This window comes from Perca fluviatilis, chromosome 6, assembly GCF_010015445.1.
Source record: "Perca fluviatilis chromosome 6, GENO_Pfluv_1.0, whole genome shotgun sequence".
Lineage (NCBI taxonomy): Eukaryota > Metazoa > Chordata > Actinopteri > Perciformes > Percidae > Perca > Perca fluviatilis.
In genome coordinates this window covers 27,940,491-27,958,250 of record NC_053117.1, presented here as the reverse complement: position 1 = coordinate 27,958,250, position 17,760 = coordinate 27,940,491, and the positions used below count along the sequence as shown (strand labels likewise).

General features: G+C 40.6%; 1 protein-coding gene across 1 annotated transcript; it reads right to left on the bottom strand.

Moving 5' to 3' along the window:
• Positions 1 to 817: 817 nt before the first annotated feature.
• Positions 818 to 16,912, bottom strand: erap1b (endoplasmic reticulum aminopeptidase 1b). The gene is made up of 20 exons (XM_039803840.1): positions 16,895 to 16,912; positions 16,513 to 16,589; positions 15,562 to 16,088; positions 14,965 to 15,103; positions 14,174 to 14,308; positions 13,807 to 13,927; positions 13,045 to 13,199; positions 12,717 to 12,830; positions 12,435 to 12,566; positions 12,070 to 12,201; positions 11,772 to 11,855; positions 10,610 to 10,767; positions 10,044 to 10,123; positions 9,720 to 9,903; positions 8,900 to 9,056; positions 6,929 to 7,113; positions 6,583 to 6,744; positions 6,319 to 6,459; positions 3,220 to 3,301; positions 818 to 2,169 (listed from the first exon to the last, which is right to left on the bottom strand). Exons 3-20 carry the CDS (start codon positions 16,056 to 16,058, stop codon positions 1,999 to 2,001), a joined length of 2,829 nt encoding a protein of 942 aa, XP_039659774.1. The 5' UTR covers positions 16,059 to 16,088; positions 16,513 to 16,589; positions 16,895 to 16,912; the 3' UTR covers positions 818 to 1,998.
• Between the last annotated feature and the right edge of the window lie 848 nt (positions 16,913 to 17,760).

Genomic DNA, 17,760 nt, shown 5'->3' with positions numbered 1-17,760 from the left:
TCAATCCTCCCAAATTATAGCCCCAGTTTACTGGACAACACAAATTGTGTGCTAAGAATTCCAAATGCAATGCACATGAAAGAGGAATAAACATGATCCTTATTGTTAAAGAATAATAAAAAAATAAATTCTCAACTAAAATAATTCAAGGGCATTGGTCAACTATAGAAATGTACAGCATTGTATGTATTGCCCTTAGTAACAGACTTCATTTGAAACACATTTGAAATTTTATCAGCCTTTTCTAATCATCTCAAAAACTGCCATAATATATTCATCAAACTTCTAACAACAATATGAACATCAGTCTTCATACAGCAATATAACAGTAACAATGACTGTCACATGAATAATTATAAAAAATAATGGTCACAACTTTAACTAACTTTTCTTAAATGAACAGCAATATGCTGTATTTTAATCCAGGCTGATAATAACAATAGGGTAAAACCAGTGCTGGGTGAACAGAAAAGGTTCCAGGATTAAATAAATCCTGTCTGTTAGCCTGGTCAGGAGCAGGCTAGCTGCACAGAATAAATCTCCATGGTGATTTATGTGCCTCCGCTTTTGTGAAATCGAGTCAAGGCTAAATTGAGCCAGGATAACTGGGAAATCCCGGCTTAATCCCTTATCCTGGTTTTGTGAAACAGGCCCCTGGACACCTAATCTTTACTGCTGGCAAAGTGTATGACGTGCTAATCAGACGAGTGAAAAGGTACAAAGGTAACATCTGCATAACTCCCAACATGCAGAGATCACCAATATTACTAAGATAAAATAATAGAATACAATACAATCATAGAAATACAAATTGAAATTAAGTCAAAGTAACTTTATTGGTCCAATATTTATTTATTTAATTCACCACATATTGTCCTTTCAAAATAATAGAATTGCTGTGAATCCTGTCCTACAGAAGATTTTACAGTTGCATAAAAGTAAGACATACACTGTTGTCATGAATAAACCAAATACATTTAGCAACACATTACTAATCATAAACTTTATTTTGTCATCTATATGAGAATTTTAATAATTAAAGTTAAAAATGCTACCAATAAGGACAAGTGGTGTCAGAAATCAAATTCATGTTCCCAGTATTGGAAACCCAAGCAAACTGTATCTGATCTGATCTTACAGCAGTGTGATCTGAAGTTGTTAACTTCAGACAATTAAGGTTCCACAACCCTTAAAATGGGCAAAAATATTCTAGCAAGTGCATTAGTATCTAATATCTAGCATATCTAATGTGCAGTACATTTCTTTTGTGCAACATTTACTATTTGTACAACACTGTACAGTATGTTGTTGCCTTCTGCAGCGATAATGCAGCACAAATAAAAAATGAACTTCACAAAAACAGAGACTTCACACAGTAAACACTGCATTCATCTTTAAACATCTTGAAAATTCTAGTAAAAAAACTCACCCACCCCTACTTCACAAAAACACACACACACACACACACACACACACACACAGACCAACAAAAATACAAACACACACAGACAGCTCTGAGCACAAATGTTGACGTGTCCCGACTCCTGCAGAGAGCTTTCATTGAGCTCCTTACAGAGTTACCTCCTTAAATCTTACTTACATACAGTAAATCTTAAATACCATTTGAGGGTTCTTTAAGGAACTCTACAATTACTTCGATCTATTTGAACCTGAGGAACACCTCGACTGAACATAACTTAGTTTTTAGGTTGCAGAAAATTATTGTTTTGCAAGTCACAAGTAAATTGTGACACATAAGTGCCAAGTCATGTCAGTCAGGTTTGGGGTAATTAATAATATGCACTGAGATGACAAAGCATCTAAAAGGTTTTTGTTTTTTATCTTTATGTTTTGGGAGGGTAAGTTAGGACGCTGTTTAAATTTTAATTAAAGGAGATGCTTCAAGCTTTTTTGACTTGCATCCACACCTCTTGAAGTTTGTGCCTTTAGCAACATGATTGTCCAATCTAAACAGTTTTTTTTTTGTTTCCTCTGGAGCTATAAATCTTCATGGACGGCTCTGTGGCTGCGTTTGTCCAGCCAGGCCTGCAGCAGAGGAAGGTTAGTGTCCATCCAGCGGATGTTATCCTCGATGGTCTCGTAGGTCTGCCGGATACATCTCATCTCCGAGCCCGATTCCTCAGTCAGAGAGCCGAAGAAGCCTATCACCTAGGACAGAGTAGGAAGACTTAAAAACATATCCCACATTTTACATGACTTTGAATATCTAATCTAATAAACGAGCCTAAAACCCAAAGCAGCCACGTTTGTGTAGTCAGACTGTAAACAAAATTTTGTTTCTACAATTACTAAGTGACAAATCCAGATAAACAAACTGTATTTATCTACGTATAATGTCCCTTTGCTGTTGAAAGCAGTCAAAATGTTGAATATAAAACAGTTGTATTTTACAACCAGTGCTCAACAATCCGGTTTATAAACTGCTGTTCATTGCTAATAATTATTTTTCTCATTTGAATAAGTATTTCATAAGAGTTTTTTTTTTTTCTTCTTAAAGGTCCGATGACATGGTGCTCTTTGGATGCTTTTATATAGACCTTAGTGTTCCCCTAATACTGTATCTGAAGTCTCTTTCCAGAAATTCAGCCTTGGTGCAGAATTACAGCCACTAGAGCCAGTCCCACAATGAGCTTTCCTCAGAACGTGCCATTTCTGTGTCTGTAGCTATTGAGGAGGAGAGGGCGGGGCAAGGTGGAGGTTGGGGGTGTGGCCTTGACCAACTGCCACTTTTCTCATTTGAAAGCCATGATGTCTCTCTCTCATGGGTTGGCCAAATTCTCTGGGCGGGCAAAGCAGAGAAAGGGGAGGTAACCTTGCTTGTTATGACCTCATAACAAGCAAGATTCCAGAACAGCTCATCTGAGCTTTCATTTTCTCAAAGGCAGAGCAGGATACCCAGGGCTCGGTTTACACCTATCACCATTTCAAGCCAATTGGGGACCATAGGCAGGCTGGGGGAACTCATATTAATGTTAAAAAACCTCATAAAGTGAAATTTTCATGCCATGGGACCTTTAAATTAGGAAAAAAATTACAGCAGAAAAAGGAAGGATAGGACACAAGGAAAACAAATGGGACAAAGGCCCAGGAGTGGATACATAAAAAATAAAAAGCCATGTTCTTGGGGCATCAGCACACACTTTCTAAATACAGACAGAAGTAATGGAAGCCCAAAAGTAGTGACACAGCCTTCCTTACCTCATCTAACATCTCCCTGGTAGAATACTGGTTGGTCACCCCAGTCACCATGTATGATATGGTGCTTGAGCCCAAGTCAAATCTACGAAGTAAACAGAGACAAAGTTCACAATACACAACTCTTCATGGAAACACACAAGCATGCTAAGGCTCTACAGATTTACGCTACAGTACTAACAAAAGCCAACATATGGAGTTTTTCAAAAAAGCTATGTCACAGATTTTTTGTAAATCTTGAAGGTCTAGTAAAACGACAAACTCCCAAAAAACCCGAACTGTCGGATTAAATACTGAAATTTAGATGTACTTTAAATATCTACTAGGGGTGTCACGATTCTCCAAATCCTCGATTCGATTTCATTTTCGATTCCAAGGTCATGGTTTGATTCGATTCTTGATTTTTACTTATTTCTTCTTTTTTTTTAAGCACAGGTTGCTATGCCATTTTTAGACTACACTTTTATGCAATATAATATCTGATCTTTGTTCGGTATGTACCACACTATGTTGTCAAATTTAAAACATTTATTAACAATATAACAATAACTTATATCTATAACCTGCCATCTAGTTTCTCTTTTGTAACTGCAGTCTTCTTCACAGAAGATGACATTCAAGTTCACAACAAAACAAACAAAAAACAATAAAACAGCCATGTCCATAGTCTTCTCTAAACAATTAAGTTGAACATATACCACACAGATGAACTGCCATGTTAGTCATGCTGCCAGTGGAAGAATATGGTACACGCACATAGCAGAGCTTGCACACTGTGGCTTTTTTGTCGACAACGCAAACGTTGTCAACATAACTCACTGGAAATCCAAAATACTTCCACACCGGCGACTTCGGTGAAAGAGGAGGGGGTTCAAGTCCTGTCGATGGGTCTCCTGCATCTGCAGTTGCCATGCTATCTTTTGACTGGTTGTAGCTAAATTAGAGGAGGTTGACTGACTCGCAGCACTGAGCCAGTTAATTAACCCGAGTAGTGTCACTGAACCGACTCACTCCTGTTTTTTTACCTCATTCGTGCCAGCAACGCTTCGCTCAAGCTGAGTGCAATTATAGACAGTATATAAACTGGACCAACAGATCCCGTTGCTCTGGATGGAGACCAGTGAAGGCTATTAGAAGCACTTTTCCGGTGAGCGCTGAGCGTTACTGCGCAGCCTCCAACTGACAGAGACGACGTAAATGTGACGTGAGCAACCTGTCTGAAAGTTGTAAGTCTTCTGGTAGCTGTGCCAAGAGAAATCTCAATCATTCCCAATCTTGCAGAGACAGAGAGCGTAGGTATATGTAAGGATATAAGGATGTATATGTTACCTGATGAAGGTCTGAGACCGAAACGTTGTATTTTTCTAATAAATTATTGCTTGCGTAATGGTCAGTGTGCGGGATTTTCTCTCTAATATGTAAGGAGATAACATGGGCAAAGGCTAATTATTGCTAACTAAAATGCTAGTTAACATTAGTAATTAAACTTAAACAGCTCATGTAAGTCGAAACTGCCTGCGAGCTTCTCCTGTACTGTATGGTAATTCCTCTACTATGCGACAGTAAGTCGCGTGGTTATGATACAATTGTTAGCCTATTTGTCTGCTACGGAGCCATAACGTGAGATACAAGGTAATGGAGCCTTTTATATATTGTCGTGTTTCTTTAGAAATAAACAATGGACAAAAAAAAGTCTTTAAACGCTTCAGATGTAAAGTTATTCGCTTTCAAAGTGACGTCAAAATGAATGGCAGTCAATGGAATGCTAACGTCGGGTGATCGTTTGGTAGCATCAAAATGGCGCCATAGGAGGTTTGAGCTCTGAAGCGAAGCTTACCCCCTTGAGTGCGATCAAAGCCAGGCTACGGAAAGCCGTTCCACTCCCTATCCAGCCCCATTGTACCGAATTTGTTTGCAGTTTCACCAGAGTTCCACCGGGGGTGATCGCGGTCCAGTGCAAAATGAATGGGACTCTATGGAGCTAGACGGCTAAATGTGTCTCTTTCGCCTGATTGTCGTTGAGAAACCTCAGATTTGATTGTAGTTTTTCCAAGTTCAACATGGATTATAGGTCGAAAGTTGAATGAACGAGTACTTATGTCTTTTTGATTTCTTATAGGGGGAGTCGTTGTTGCCCATAACACGCTAGCATTCTGCTAATGAATGCTGATTGGTCAGTGAAGGAGTGATTACGATTGGAGATCCATCTTGACGGCATCCGAAGCAGAGCCTGAATATCAGAATGAATATTTCGGTGTGGTCTTTAAAACATTAGCAAACCTCTTTCTAGCACATGTATTAACAGGGAGAGCCTAACCTGTCAGCTGTGTTGTCGATGCCTCGAGAGAACAAAGGAAGCGACTCAGAGCTTGCCGTAAAGCAGTATCTCTGGCCGTATATGTGTATGACGTCATTGACATTTTAAAAGGCTTTTTAGAACAAAAAAGCGACTTTAAAAAAATCTAACACCCAGCAGTGTGTATTTTCTTTGCCTCCCCTTTCAAATGCAACGTTCAAATTACTAGACAAAAAATTATATCCTGAGAAAAGTGGATTTTGAGGGGTATAGCTCCATAGAGCCCCATTCATTCTGCACTGGCCTGTGAGCCCCATATTGGAACTCTGGTGGAACTGCAACCAGTTCAGAAGCCGGAAGTAACGAGGGAGTGGCACTTCTTCCTATATTAGAAATTCTTTGGTGCCATCGTAGCTGGTCTTCTTCTGCTACTGTGTGTAGTTAATCTAGCTCATTAGCGCCTCCACTGGAGTGGTGGTAGAATCAATCAGGAAATGGGCTACATCGAGCAGGCTACACGTGTGTTTTTTTTTTCGCTTGGCAAGCCGACCGGACGTGACATGGGGGCATGGCAGCACCGACGATTCCATTTTTTTTATTCGAGATTGTGACTTAATTTCGGTCGTGAAACCCTTAATATCTACATTACTTGTCTGACACTAAGTTATTTTAAACTGCAGCTTTAAGTGAATCTTGATTTAAGAAGTATTTTGCTAACATGAATCATTCTTGGATTAAACAAAATTGCAAAACTTTGGTAAAAATGAAAGAGAAATGCGTAATATATGCATGATGGGCTGACTGACTTCTTGATCAGGGTGTGCCAGTTGGCGCGGAAGAAGTCCCAGGCCAGTTTGTAGCCACGGGGGTTCTTGCTGACAGAGACGATTACATCTGGGAGGTCCTGAGTCTTCATCACCTCACCGTGGAGGCTCTGCTCCATCATCCTGCAGACAGAAAGATAAAAAAATAAGGGCAAGCAGAAAGGTATAGAAGTTTTGGTAGCAGTTGGAGAGTATAAAAAGAAAGGGAAACTAAATGCTTGTGCTGCTGTGCTATAATGTACACACCACTGTAGCTTGTCCTGTAGTGGGCTGACGGCCATTGCAGTCTTCATGCGGCTCTTTACAGACATTTGCATCGAACGGCGGTACTTCTCAAACAGGAAGTCCCACCCCTCGGGTGTTCGAGCTCCAATCACAAACACAGCCATGGTGATGTCAACAGGGAGGCTAAAAACAGAGAAGGCTTCCAGTTCAGTATCAACTATCTGAAAACGTTTAATCTTTTTTTTTACTTTTAAAGTGGTTATAAATACTGAAAACTCAGCTCGGAATACAGGCAGTATTTGCAAGAAAGAATCGCAAACAAATATGTAAAAGGAAAATGTTGGAGTGCTATTTTATGACCACTGACCTCATGGTGCCGTCAGAGTCCCTCCAGCTGTTAAAGAGCTGGGTGGCTTTGGTCACACAGGGAGCATAGTTCCTGACGCATCCAAACAGCAGCAGGTAACTCCTCAGCATTCGCTCAGACACTGATCCAGAGTCAGTCCACTCCTGACGATCAATCAGCTCCCGGAACAGATCCACAATGTAGTCCTGAGAAACACATGCAGTCAGTATATAAAGCAGTCTGTTTTTAATATTGATTATTCAATTATGATGATATTTTGTTTGAGTGTGGGTTAGAACAAACAAATACGAAGACATGACTTTAGAATCTGTTAACTTGTGATTTGGCATTTGTCATTTTTCTTTGGACATTTTACATACAAAACAATCAATGAGTTGATCAAAGAAATGTTGAAATAATTGTCAGTTTCAGTCCTAAATCTATCCACAGTTGGACATTACAGTTAGACATTACAGACATTATATTTTTAAATCTAAACTATCATCATTCACAAAAGAAAATAACTAAGGTTTCAACTATATGCTTCCTGAACGTGTGTAGTATTCTGGTTCTATGCATGAGAGCAATGCTTTGTTTGAACTGCCAGAACTAACAAGGAGCACTCTGCTTATACAACATGTGCACAGTCCATTGTTCTTCAGGGTTTTTTTTGTACTACTGTATGCAAGGAACCATGACTCGGTGTATATGCTTCTTGCCAGGGCTGGACTGGCCATCTGGCATATCGGGCATTTTCCCGGTGGGCCGACGCACTTTTGGGCCGAATCGCCGATAGGCCTTTTTTTATTTTATGGCCAGGCCGGCCCATAAAGAACTCACAGCGGCCCATTGGTTAATTTTCTTTATTTGCACTGGCCTGACCCAATCAAATCCAGTAACCCCCCTTCCCCACTCTGGGCCGCAAATTTATGAATCCCACTATGGCCACGCCTCCCGGCCCTGAGACACGAGCTGTAAAATAGTTATGCTGGAAGTTTAGCATCCACGTTAAAATGGAAAAACGACCACTAAAGTGCAAGGGAGGTGCAGAGAAATTACAGGAGAAAAAGATTAAGAATCTACAGGCGGATTCCTCAAAATGTGCCAAAATGTCTGACTCTCAGCTTTATTGTAGCTTTTGGGAAGGGTTATAGTTATGGTTATAGTATTTAGCAGACACTTGTGTCCAAAGCGACAAAATGTGAATCTTACAATAGTTAAAATTAAGAGTAAACTGTTTTAAAGTTGCTAAGCCAATATTAAGCAAAATAGTAATATAACAATAATGGCAACACAATATCAATAACAAATAATAAAAATACCATAAATATACAAATCATAACTCTAAGAATGAATTCATTATTTAAGTGTAAAATCAGCAGATAAGTCTTTAGACCCCTCTTGAAGGGTCCAAAATGATCACATGAACGCAGAACACTAGGCAACTCATATCATAGAATGCACGCATATTTTAAGAGGACTGTCTGCAGGGAATGTGTCTGACCAATCACGGTGGGTGTGGGCCGCCTGGGCCAAAAATACCAGGGACAATTTTTTGTCCCAGTCCAGCCCTGCTTCTTGCTACACAGAAGTGCTTGCAGTTTAAAGATTACTTGTGGAGTTTTGGACCTCGAATAGCACTATTTTTTGGGTGTTCCCTTTTTTTTGGACACACAAGCACATTCCTGCCAATGGTTTCACAATATTTCATTGGACCACATGTAGCTGTAATGCAAAAAACACAGCAATGTGGTAGCAAAAGCTCTTACTACCTTGCACCAACTGGGGTGTTTAAATAGACATTTTGGAATTATCACATACATAGACAAGTTTGAATGTCCCAAAAACCATTTGAAGCAGTTTGATGACACGTACCTAAGAGTTCAAGCAGTTTCAACTTTTAAGACAGACCGGTAGGCGAGATTGTTTATGAATTTCCTGACATACGTGGAATATGTTTTGTGATGTGCCATGAATGCTGCCTTCACTAACCTTCATCTGGTTCTCCAGAGCAGCCATGTCTCTCTTCTCCATCAGTTTGTAGAGAGGTACGAGTTCTCCAAAGCCCTGAGTCACAGCCATGATCTCAGTCTCTTTGGACAGGTAGAGAGACAGCTCCAGAGCCGTGTCCAGCCTCACCTTCTTTGTACTGTAACACACATAACAGGCTGCAAATCAACACCATGCCGCACTTTTGTCCATTTTGGCCAACATTTAATTGTAGGCTATTTTAAATATTTAAATACACAAAACACCCTGGGCAGGAAATAATCCCCTTTCTTCCACAAAGTTAGTATTAGGCTACTTGTATTTCTAGTAATTGTCAATGTGAGTCAAATTTAACTTAGAGCCAATCACATTCCTTTACTAAAACTAGTTTTTATGCAATGTAGAGGTGGGAATCACCAGAGGCCTCACGATACGATATCATCACGATACTTATGTCACCATATGATATTACTGCGATTTTAAACACAATATTCGATGTATTGCAATTTATTACCTTTTTTTCCCAACTTCAAATTTTTCCCAATTTCAAATGATGTCCCCAAAAGGAAACTTTGTCAACATCGTTTTTTATTTAAAAAGTTAAATTTATCTGTTTGTTCATCTCACTTCAATTTTATTGCTGCAAATTGGGATTGTCAAGCAGACAAACTGACCAACACATGCTTGGCGTCTGTGTATCAATACAGTATTGCCACGGAATATATCGTGATACTATGCTGTATCGATTTCCCCCCTCCCAACCCCTAATGCAATGCGGGATAAACAGCCGAATCAACTGTTATTTTCCGATCTTTAAACAGACCTGACCAGCTGGAAGACGTTGTGGATGAGGCTGGCGCGGTCGTTGCTGCTCAGGGCTGTGTGATTGTGTTGCAGCAGTTTGGTGATGGAGTTCCACCCCTCGCCTGCGTAGTGGACCATGTAGTAGCCGCTCATGTCCACATTGAACTTCACCCAGTCCACCTCCTCCGGCAGGTACAGGACATCTGCATGGAGGAGGAGTAAAGACAAGCTTTGCAGTGAAGAGGAATTGTAGAAATAAACTTTTATGAACAATATGTGGATAAATGATAATAAATATAACAATATAAAAAAAAAAACTCATCACACTGAGTAACACACTCACCAGTCTTTGTCTTAAGCAGGAAGCGGTGGATGGTGTTGGAGGCGCTGGTCATGTAGGTCAGTGGGATCTGCCACAGGAACCTAACAACACAATCATCATTTAAAAAAATTCAAATTATGGGGCGCCCGGATAGCTCAGTTGGTAGAGCGGGCACCCATATATAGAGGTTTACTCCTCGACGCAGCGGGCCGCGGGTTCGACTCCAACCTGCGGCCCTTTGCTGCATGTCATTCCCCTCTCTCTCCCCTTTAATTTATTCAGCTGTCCTGACAATAAAGGCCTAAAAATGCCCAAAAAATTATCTTTAAAAAAATAATACGAATTATGAATACAATAATTCTGAAACTATAGCAAGTTAAGTTGAAACACTTCACTTCACTGCATGCTTTAAATGCAGCTACACTTTTACAGTGTGTGCAGTATTTAGAAATTCCTTCCTTTGTCACAATCTGGTGGTCGTATAGAGAATGACACCGTGGCTTTAAAGTATGACTGATGATGCACACTCACGTTATCTGCCATAACTCTGTTAATCTCGAATAATCTGGATTCATTTGACATGTTACCCTTCAGTTAGGGAGTAGTCGTCTGTCTTCAGGTAACGCTCCTGACTGAGCCTGACCTCCCGACCTCGGACCTCCACAGTGACCAACGGGAAGCCTTCCTGCAGCGTCCAGGTGTCCATGATGGCCCTGACATCCAGCTCATCACCAGAGTACCATTTCTGCGTATGCACACACACACACACACACACACACACACACACGCACACACACACACACGCACATCTCACATTTAGATGCACAATAAATGATTTAACTTCATAAACAGTGACAGATTTGGGGCACAGCTACATGAGAGTACTATAGAAACATTTTAGAAATACAGAAATGCTGAATTTGAGTTCTTAGCAGCAAAGTATCATGTATGTAAAATATTAAAAACATCAACAGAAAACAAGATTTCTGCTGGGAACCATAAAATTGGAATGTATGAAATTCCACTTTTTTTCCACTAACTTAAAAAGGTCCAGTGTGTAACGTGTTTAGTTGTTCATTATCAAAATCTGTGTTGCCCGTTCACAAACTTGTCCTTTTTCATGAATATTTACCACCACCATCAATTCCAAGTATTCCTTTTGGCTTGAAATTTGACATTTGCATTCGCATGAACTGGGGTAGACGCTCCATATTCATGCGCCATCTTGAAATACGTTAGCCGGTAAGGGACATACAGGACATACTGCTCCGCCTTTCGCGTTTTCGCTGTCACATGATAACCTCACAGGTGATGCTAATGCTGCTAACGGGTATCGTAGCTTCCCGGCCCCCGGGAAGTTTGAAGAAACATGGAGGACCACACGTATTCAAAATCCACATTTCAGGAACAGGAGTCTTCTTCCTCGCCCAGAAAAAGAAAAAGGATATTGAAAAGAGCAAGAGACCGGCTTTTTGAAGCGTGAAGGCTACCGTACCTGTAATATGTACTTTGAACGGCGTGGTGCGAGAGAGTTGATTGCGATATAATATAATAATAAATATAATATAATAATAAATTGAATTTGATCTCAACTAATAGACTAGATGGGAGAAATTCCCACACATTGGACCTTTAATTAAAAAAAAGAATATTAAACTGGCTGACCTTAATGTTATGATATTCACTGGAGTGTGTTTGCTCTGTCAAGTGCTTTGTTGAACCTGGTTGCTACAAAGCGTGAACACTTACAGAGGCTCCAGACTGGAGGTCGCGCTGGGAGCAGAATTCTTTGTGTTTCATTCGGCCTTCGTCCAGATCATCGGAGCTGCAGATCTGGTGGGGAGACGCGCAGACGCTTTAGCAGAGAATCATAACCGTGCCGACATGGACACATTTAGCCTTAAATCCCAAACACACCAGGTCCCATATGATGCGTCATTCCCTCCACAAAAACCTTTACATGGCGAACAATAACAACGCTTGTTTTAAGCTCTAATGTTAATGTTACATCATCCATTGTGATGTATCCCTCAACCACTTCACTCACATTAGTTAGGCTCTCCCACAGGTGGCTGTTGACAGTGTTTTGGTAGCTGTAGCGCTTGAGGTATCGGATGATGCCAATCTCAAAGGCTTCAGGAGTCAGGAAATCCCGCAGCATGTTCAGAATACATGCTCCCTTTAAAAGAAGAAAAAAAGGAAACAGGCTAAATGAACAATCCAAATACTTTCTGTTGGGTGATTAATGGATTTTTTTTGTTTTGTTTCGACTGCAAAGTTTGGGTTCAGCTTTGGGAATAAATAATTCATGCAAATTATGATATATGCTCAGATAACCGTTTGCACAGTTCCACTATACAGTACAAGTGCATCAACACCACATGGTTGGTCCCCTGACAGAACGCGGCTGACCTTGTCATATGAAACGTCGTCGAACATCTCCTGGATCTGCGTGGGGTTTTCCACGGGTGTGGAGACGGGGTGAGAGGAGCTGAGGGAGTCTACCTCCATGGCCTCAAAACATTTCCCCAAGAAGAAGTCGTCCTGGGAGAAAGAGAGAGGAGGGAGAAAATGTGAGAGTGGAAGGAGGAGATAAGATGATGATCAGATGGATGTGTATGCTCTGACCGGCGACCGCTAATTCACATGTTCTCTACGTAAGATACAAGTCAGGCCGCTGGACTCAGCTCTCACCACTTGCAGCTCTGGGTAGGTGATGTCGAGAGAAATAAACTCCATGAACTTGGCGAAACCCTCGTTGAGCCACAGGTCATTCCACCACTCCATCGTCACCAGGTTCCCAAACCACTGGACAGGAAGAAGTACAGATTTGTGTGCAAGAACAGCATTTAGCATACAAATGCATCTTCAGAAGTTCAGATCTGTAACTACTGCACATGCTGACATTTAGTCTCAGCTTGTAACACGAGACAGTGGCTTCCAACTTCAATCCTCTCCTCATAAAAGCAATTTTTTTAACCAATTATTTCTATCTTTCAAAAAAGAGTTGAAGGCCAGCTACCTGGTGGGCGAGCTCGTGGGCGATGACTTTGGTGATACCCAGTTTGTCTGAAGCTGAGGACTTGTCAGGGTCGAAGAGGAGGCCCGTCTCTCTGTAGGTGGTCAGCCCCCAGTTCTCCATCGCCCCTGACTGGAAGTCAGGGATAGCAGCCAGGTCTGCAGGGAACAACAAGCACATAAATACAACTACATATGGTACATTCACGTTCTTCAGTTCTGCTCTGAAACTACTTCTAAAACACAAATACTTTTTTTGTAGATGTTTTATACATATTGCTGTTTTAATGTCTTAAAAACTTACAACTTCTCTGTTAATTTAAGAGTGGACACATGTTTTATCTATTCAGGGCAAAGAGCACTTTTGAATTTACATAAATAAGCTGTCAAAGTGACCTCACCCCAAGCAGTAGGACATGAGATAAGATGGGATCCTGGATGTCTACACAAAGGACAGACATTCGCCATGCAAACCACACAAGTTCCACAGACAATTGAGAGATCCCAAACAGACAGACACAGAATCGTGACTTTGACACACTTTTTCAATGGTTTACAGAGGTAGACAGGTGGTGGTAGACAAGTCCTTTCTTAAACTGCATCCAGTAAAAATGTGTACATTACAACATAAAGCTCTGACTACCTCAGTCAGCTCTTTGACAGTTTAAACAGCAAACTTCAATTTTACAAAATTAATACTGCATAACTGGAAATATTGCTACTCCAGTTGCTTAATAACATGGTAATAACAAGCATTGCCACTGACCCTGTTTGGGAAGCGGGTAAGGAATATCAAAATAGTCCTCATAGAAGTCCAACAGCTTGACGGCAGCATCCAGCGCAAAAGCTGTCTGGTTGATCTTCTCAGCTACAGCGTAGACTGAAATCTGAAGGCAATCACAGGAAAGAGCAAACTCCTCAGTATTAATGTTACAGCAATAATATGGTAAGTTTTATCAATGGATGCATGGTTGTTACATGACCATTCAAAATGAATAATGTATATACTGTTGAACAGGTCTCTCCAAATTATTGTAAATTAAAAAAAGGTTACAAATATTTTTTTATGTTTGCAGTTTCTGAGTGAGAGAACTAAATGACGGATTGGCCGGCGTCTGTTGTGTCCATCTCACCTGGACACCATGCCGGGTGGTCTTGCTCACAGACAGGAAGTCAGACACAATGTAGGCCACCAGGTAAGTGCTCATTTTTACAGTGGTGTCAAAGTGATCCTCAAGCAAACCGCCTGGCAACTCCACTGTTTTTACCTGAGAAACACAAGTGTTTAGTGATCAAAATGGAGAAAAGAAAGGAGAGGTCAACAGGTCAATAACAGACAGTGTACGGTGAATAAAATTAAGCTCAGTGTTTGTTCATGCAAGACACGGAAGTCACACGCCTGCTAATTGAATTATCATTCCTATCAGACACACACCAATCACAGCCATTCTCACATCAAGGAGGTCCTTTTAAATTGGATTTCCTTCTCACTGGTCCCTGCTACAGTGACGCTGCTTCACTCACTGCTGCTGCTGCCTCTACCACCCCAGCCTCCGCCTTCCTAGTTCAGAGTCCTAACATGACTCCAAGTTTAAAATGGTTTTCAATGTCTTACTTTGGCTCACTCTTTTTTACCCAGGGGTTTCTGCATGGTGCTCCCTGTTTCAGCTCAGCATGCTGCTTGGCTGGTCCAGGGAGAATTATCAAGAGCGGAGCCATCAGCGCCAATCATAACTGTATTTACATGTGCTGCAATAAATGGTTAAATCAAAAGAGTGTTCCTGACTGAAGTACCTTTTTAAAAATTAGAATGGTTCTTGACTGTCTAGTGCGTTTCATTATTAAAGGTTGAAGGCAAACTCGATTTTGTTTTATAATTCCTCACTTGAACTTTACAAACTGATAATGCTATGTTCAAGTGTACCTTGGGCATGTTGGATATGGTTATGTGGCGTGGCTCTCGTACAATCCGTATGGTGAACTTGGCTTTGAAGGCGGGCTCATCAAAACAGGGGAAGGCTCCACGAGCAAAAGTGGCTTCAAACTGCGTGGATGCCATAACCCTAATAATGTCAATAAATAAAAGTTAAATAAAAGTTAGATTATGTTTAACACAACATTGCTACAGCATAGCAAGATTAAAATGACGATTAAAGCTGCTATTTGTAGCATTTCTAAATCCATTCATCATTGCCAAATTAGTTGTAGCCTACTCATAATCACCATTCACAAATGACATCTTCATTAACATTACTGATAGCATCTTGTCTCTCTTACTTGTGATACTGTTGGTAGTGCGGTTTCTCAAAAAAATAAAACTACATTTCCCATCAAACCCAATGTGCATCACATCAGCAGTATCCCGTGATATGAAAAAGCAGTTTGAAAAGGCCGCCAATATTATGGTCTTATTTTAATGCTTGTACATATAAATCCCAAATTAAGTGCTACTAATTCAGTGATGCTAAAATGCTACGTACAACTCCCTTTAAAAGAAACAAATAAGTACTTGTGGTCTTACCGGACTTCCCCTCTGCTGGTGCGGTAGCTGCTCTTGTAGAACCCGTGAAAGCTGTCAGATAAGTTGGCAGCGAACCCCAGCTGAACTTCATACCTCCTACCTTTGGTCAGCACCGAGTCCGACAGCAGGGCGAGCTGATGGAAACGGGGATACTCCAACACCTGGAGAGGCCTCACACCCTCAGGAGCAAGGAGCCACACGTTGGATATCTGCATCTGCTTGGCATGGAGAACAATGATGCTGGTGTCTTCATGCACGTCCAGCTGGATACGAACAACGCCAGTGAAGTGGAGGGTAGTCAGGTTGGGGTGGATGGTCAAATCGTAGTGGAAGGGGGAGATGGTTTTAGGAAGTCTCATGCGGTCCCAGGGGAATGGCTGGCCGTTGGTGGCTATGGGGACATCCTTGGCCTGACCATGACCTGGCAGCTGTGCTCCCGATGAGGGAGGAAAGGCAACCAACAGCAGCAGCAGCAGCACGACAGGTGCTGCTAACATGGTGACAATGAAAGCAGGAAATCCTCCCACCTGTAATCATACACATATCATATCAATGCATGATTATGTTCAGAAAAAGCTTTATTGTGTGTTATTTGAATAACAAAGCTCACTTCCTGAGTTACTGTTGATACAGATATCTTAGTAGCCATCACTGACTTTATTGTCCATGAAAGATTTAGCATCACATTTAGGTGTGTCACACTTATCTTTATCAAACTCCTGCCACTCAAACGCACAGTGAATAAGATAATGACAACGCACACACATGTGAGATGTTAGTGCAACACTTTCGATTTCACACAACTGTCCATTAATGTATGGCCACGATTCACGAATCCCTATCGTAAAAAACAAAATGTAACCAAAAACGAGGCGTTATATCGTCTATGATCTTCCATTCTCAACAGTAACCATTTGTATTTATACATTGGAAACAAAATGCTCAACTTACCGTGTCGTCGCGCGCCGTATTACCACAAATAATTCAAGAGTGAAAGTGAAACAGTCTGATGACGGAAGAGTTGCATGCTGGGAGAAACCATAGGAAATATAAATATATCAGTTAGGGTCGTTTAGTGACCGGCAGCTGTGGTGACAGAACTGTAGATTCGACATAACATGTTTTTGTTTTTGTTTTTCAGAACGTATTTTCATGTCTGCAGCATACAGACAGTCCAGGAAGTATTCTGGTTTTTATAAAGACATCCGGCCGGCTATAACATACGCCAAAACATTTTCTAAACATTACTGTTAGCTTTTAGTCCAGCATGGTTACAAAAGCGTGCCAAAACAAGAGCAGCAACACATTACAGTAGGAAATAGAAGGAAACTACCTTGAACAGGAAGTTCCGTGTTGTTGTGGTCTGTAATGATATATTTCACCATAAGAGTGTGCCATTGCTTTCATAAACGGTAATTTCTGTTTCTTTTTGCTTCCTGCAATTTTATATCTGATGAAGGTCGAAGGTCGTATAAATACATTTTACGGTAGGCCTACTAACTAAAATTATTTGAATTGAGGTGAATAAACTGAACTGCCAATTACTTGTTATTTTTCCAACAGGAGGATTTATTGCAAAATTAGTCAAAAGTTTTCTTCTAAACTCAACTGTCCCATAATCATACCTATGCACAGTGAGCATCAGCAAAACACACATTCTGTCTGTGATTGATGCTAAATACTCTGTATCCAAAGCATACTGACTGACTGATTAAAAAAAAATCAGTTGTAAAAATGTGTAGATAAAAAAGATAAAGATAAAAAAATAAAATAAAACTCTTCATAAATTCCACAGCTTTAAAAGGACCCTGAAGCCAAGTCATATGAAGAGGAAATTGGGTAACTCTTTACTTGAAGGTATCTACATAAGCGTGACATGACACTGTCATGAACACATGACACTGTCATGACACATGAACCCTAACCCTAACCCTAACCATAACTTGTCATGACAAAAGCCGAATGACACTTACAAAAAGAAGCGTTATGTCATAAACGTTTATGAATTGTTTATGTTTATGACACGTTCATGACAGTGTCATGTCACTCTTATGTAGATACCTTCAAGTAAAGTGTAACCGGAACTTGTACTGAAGATAGAAATTTACAATAAAAGTACAGACCCAGAGGAATGTGAGTTTAAAGGTTTGCATGACAAAATAGCAAACTATTAACATTGTCTTACACTTACAATCATGT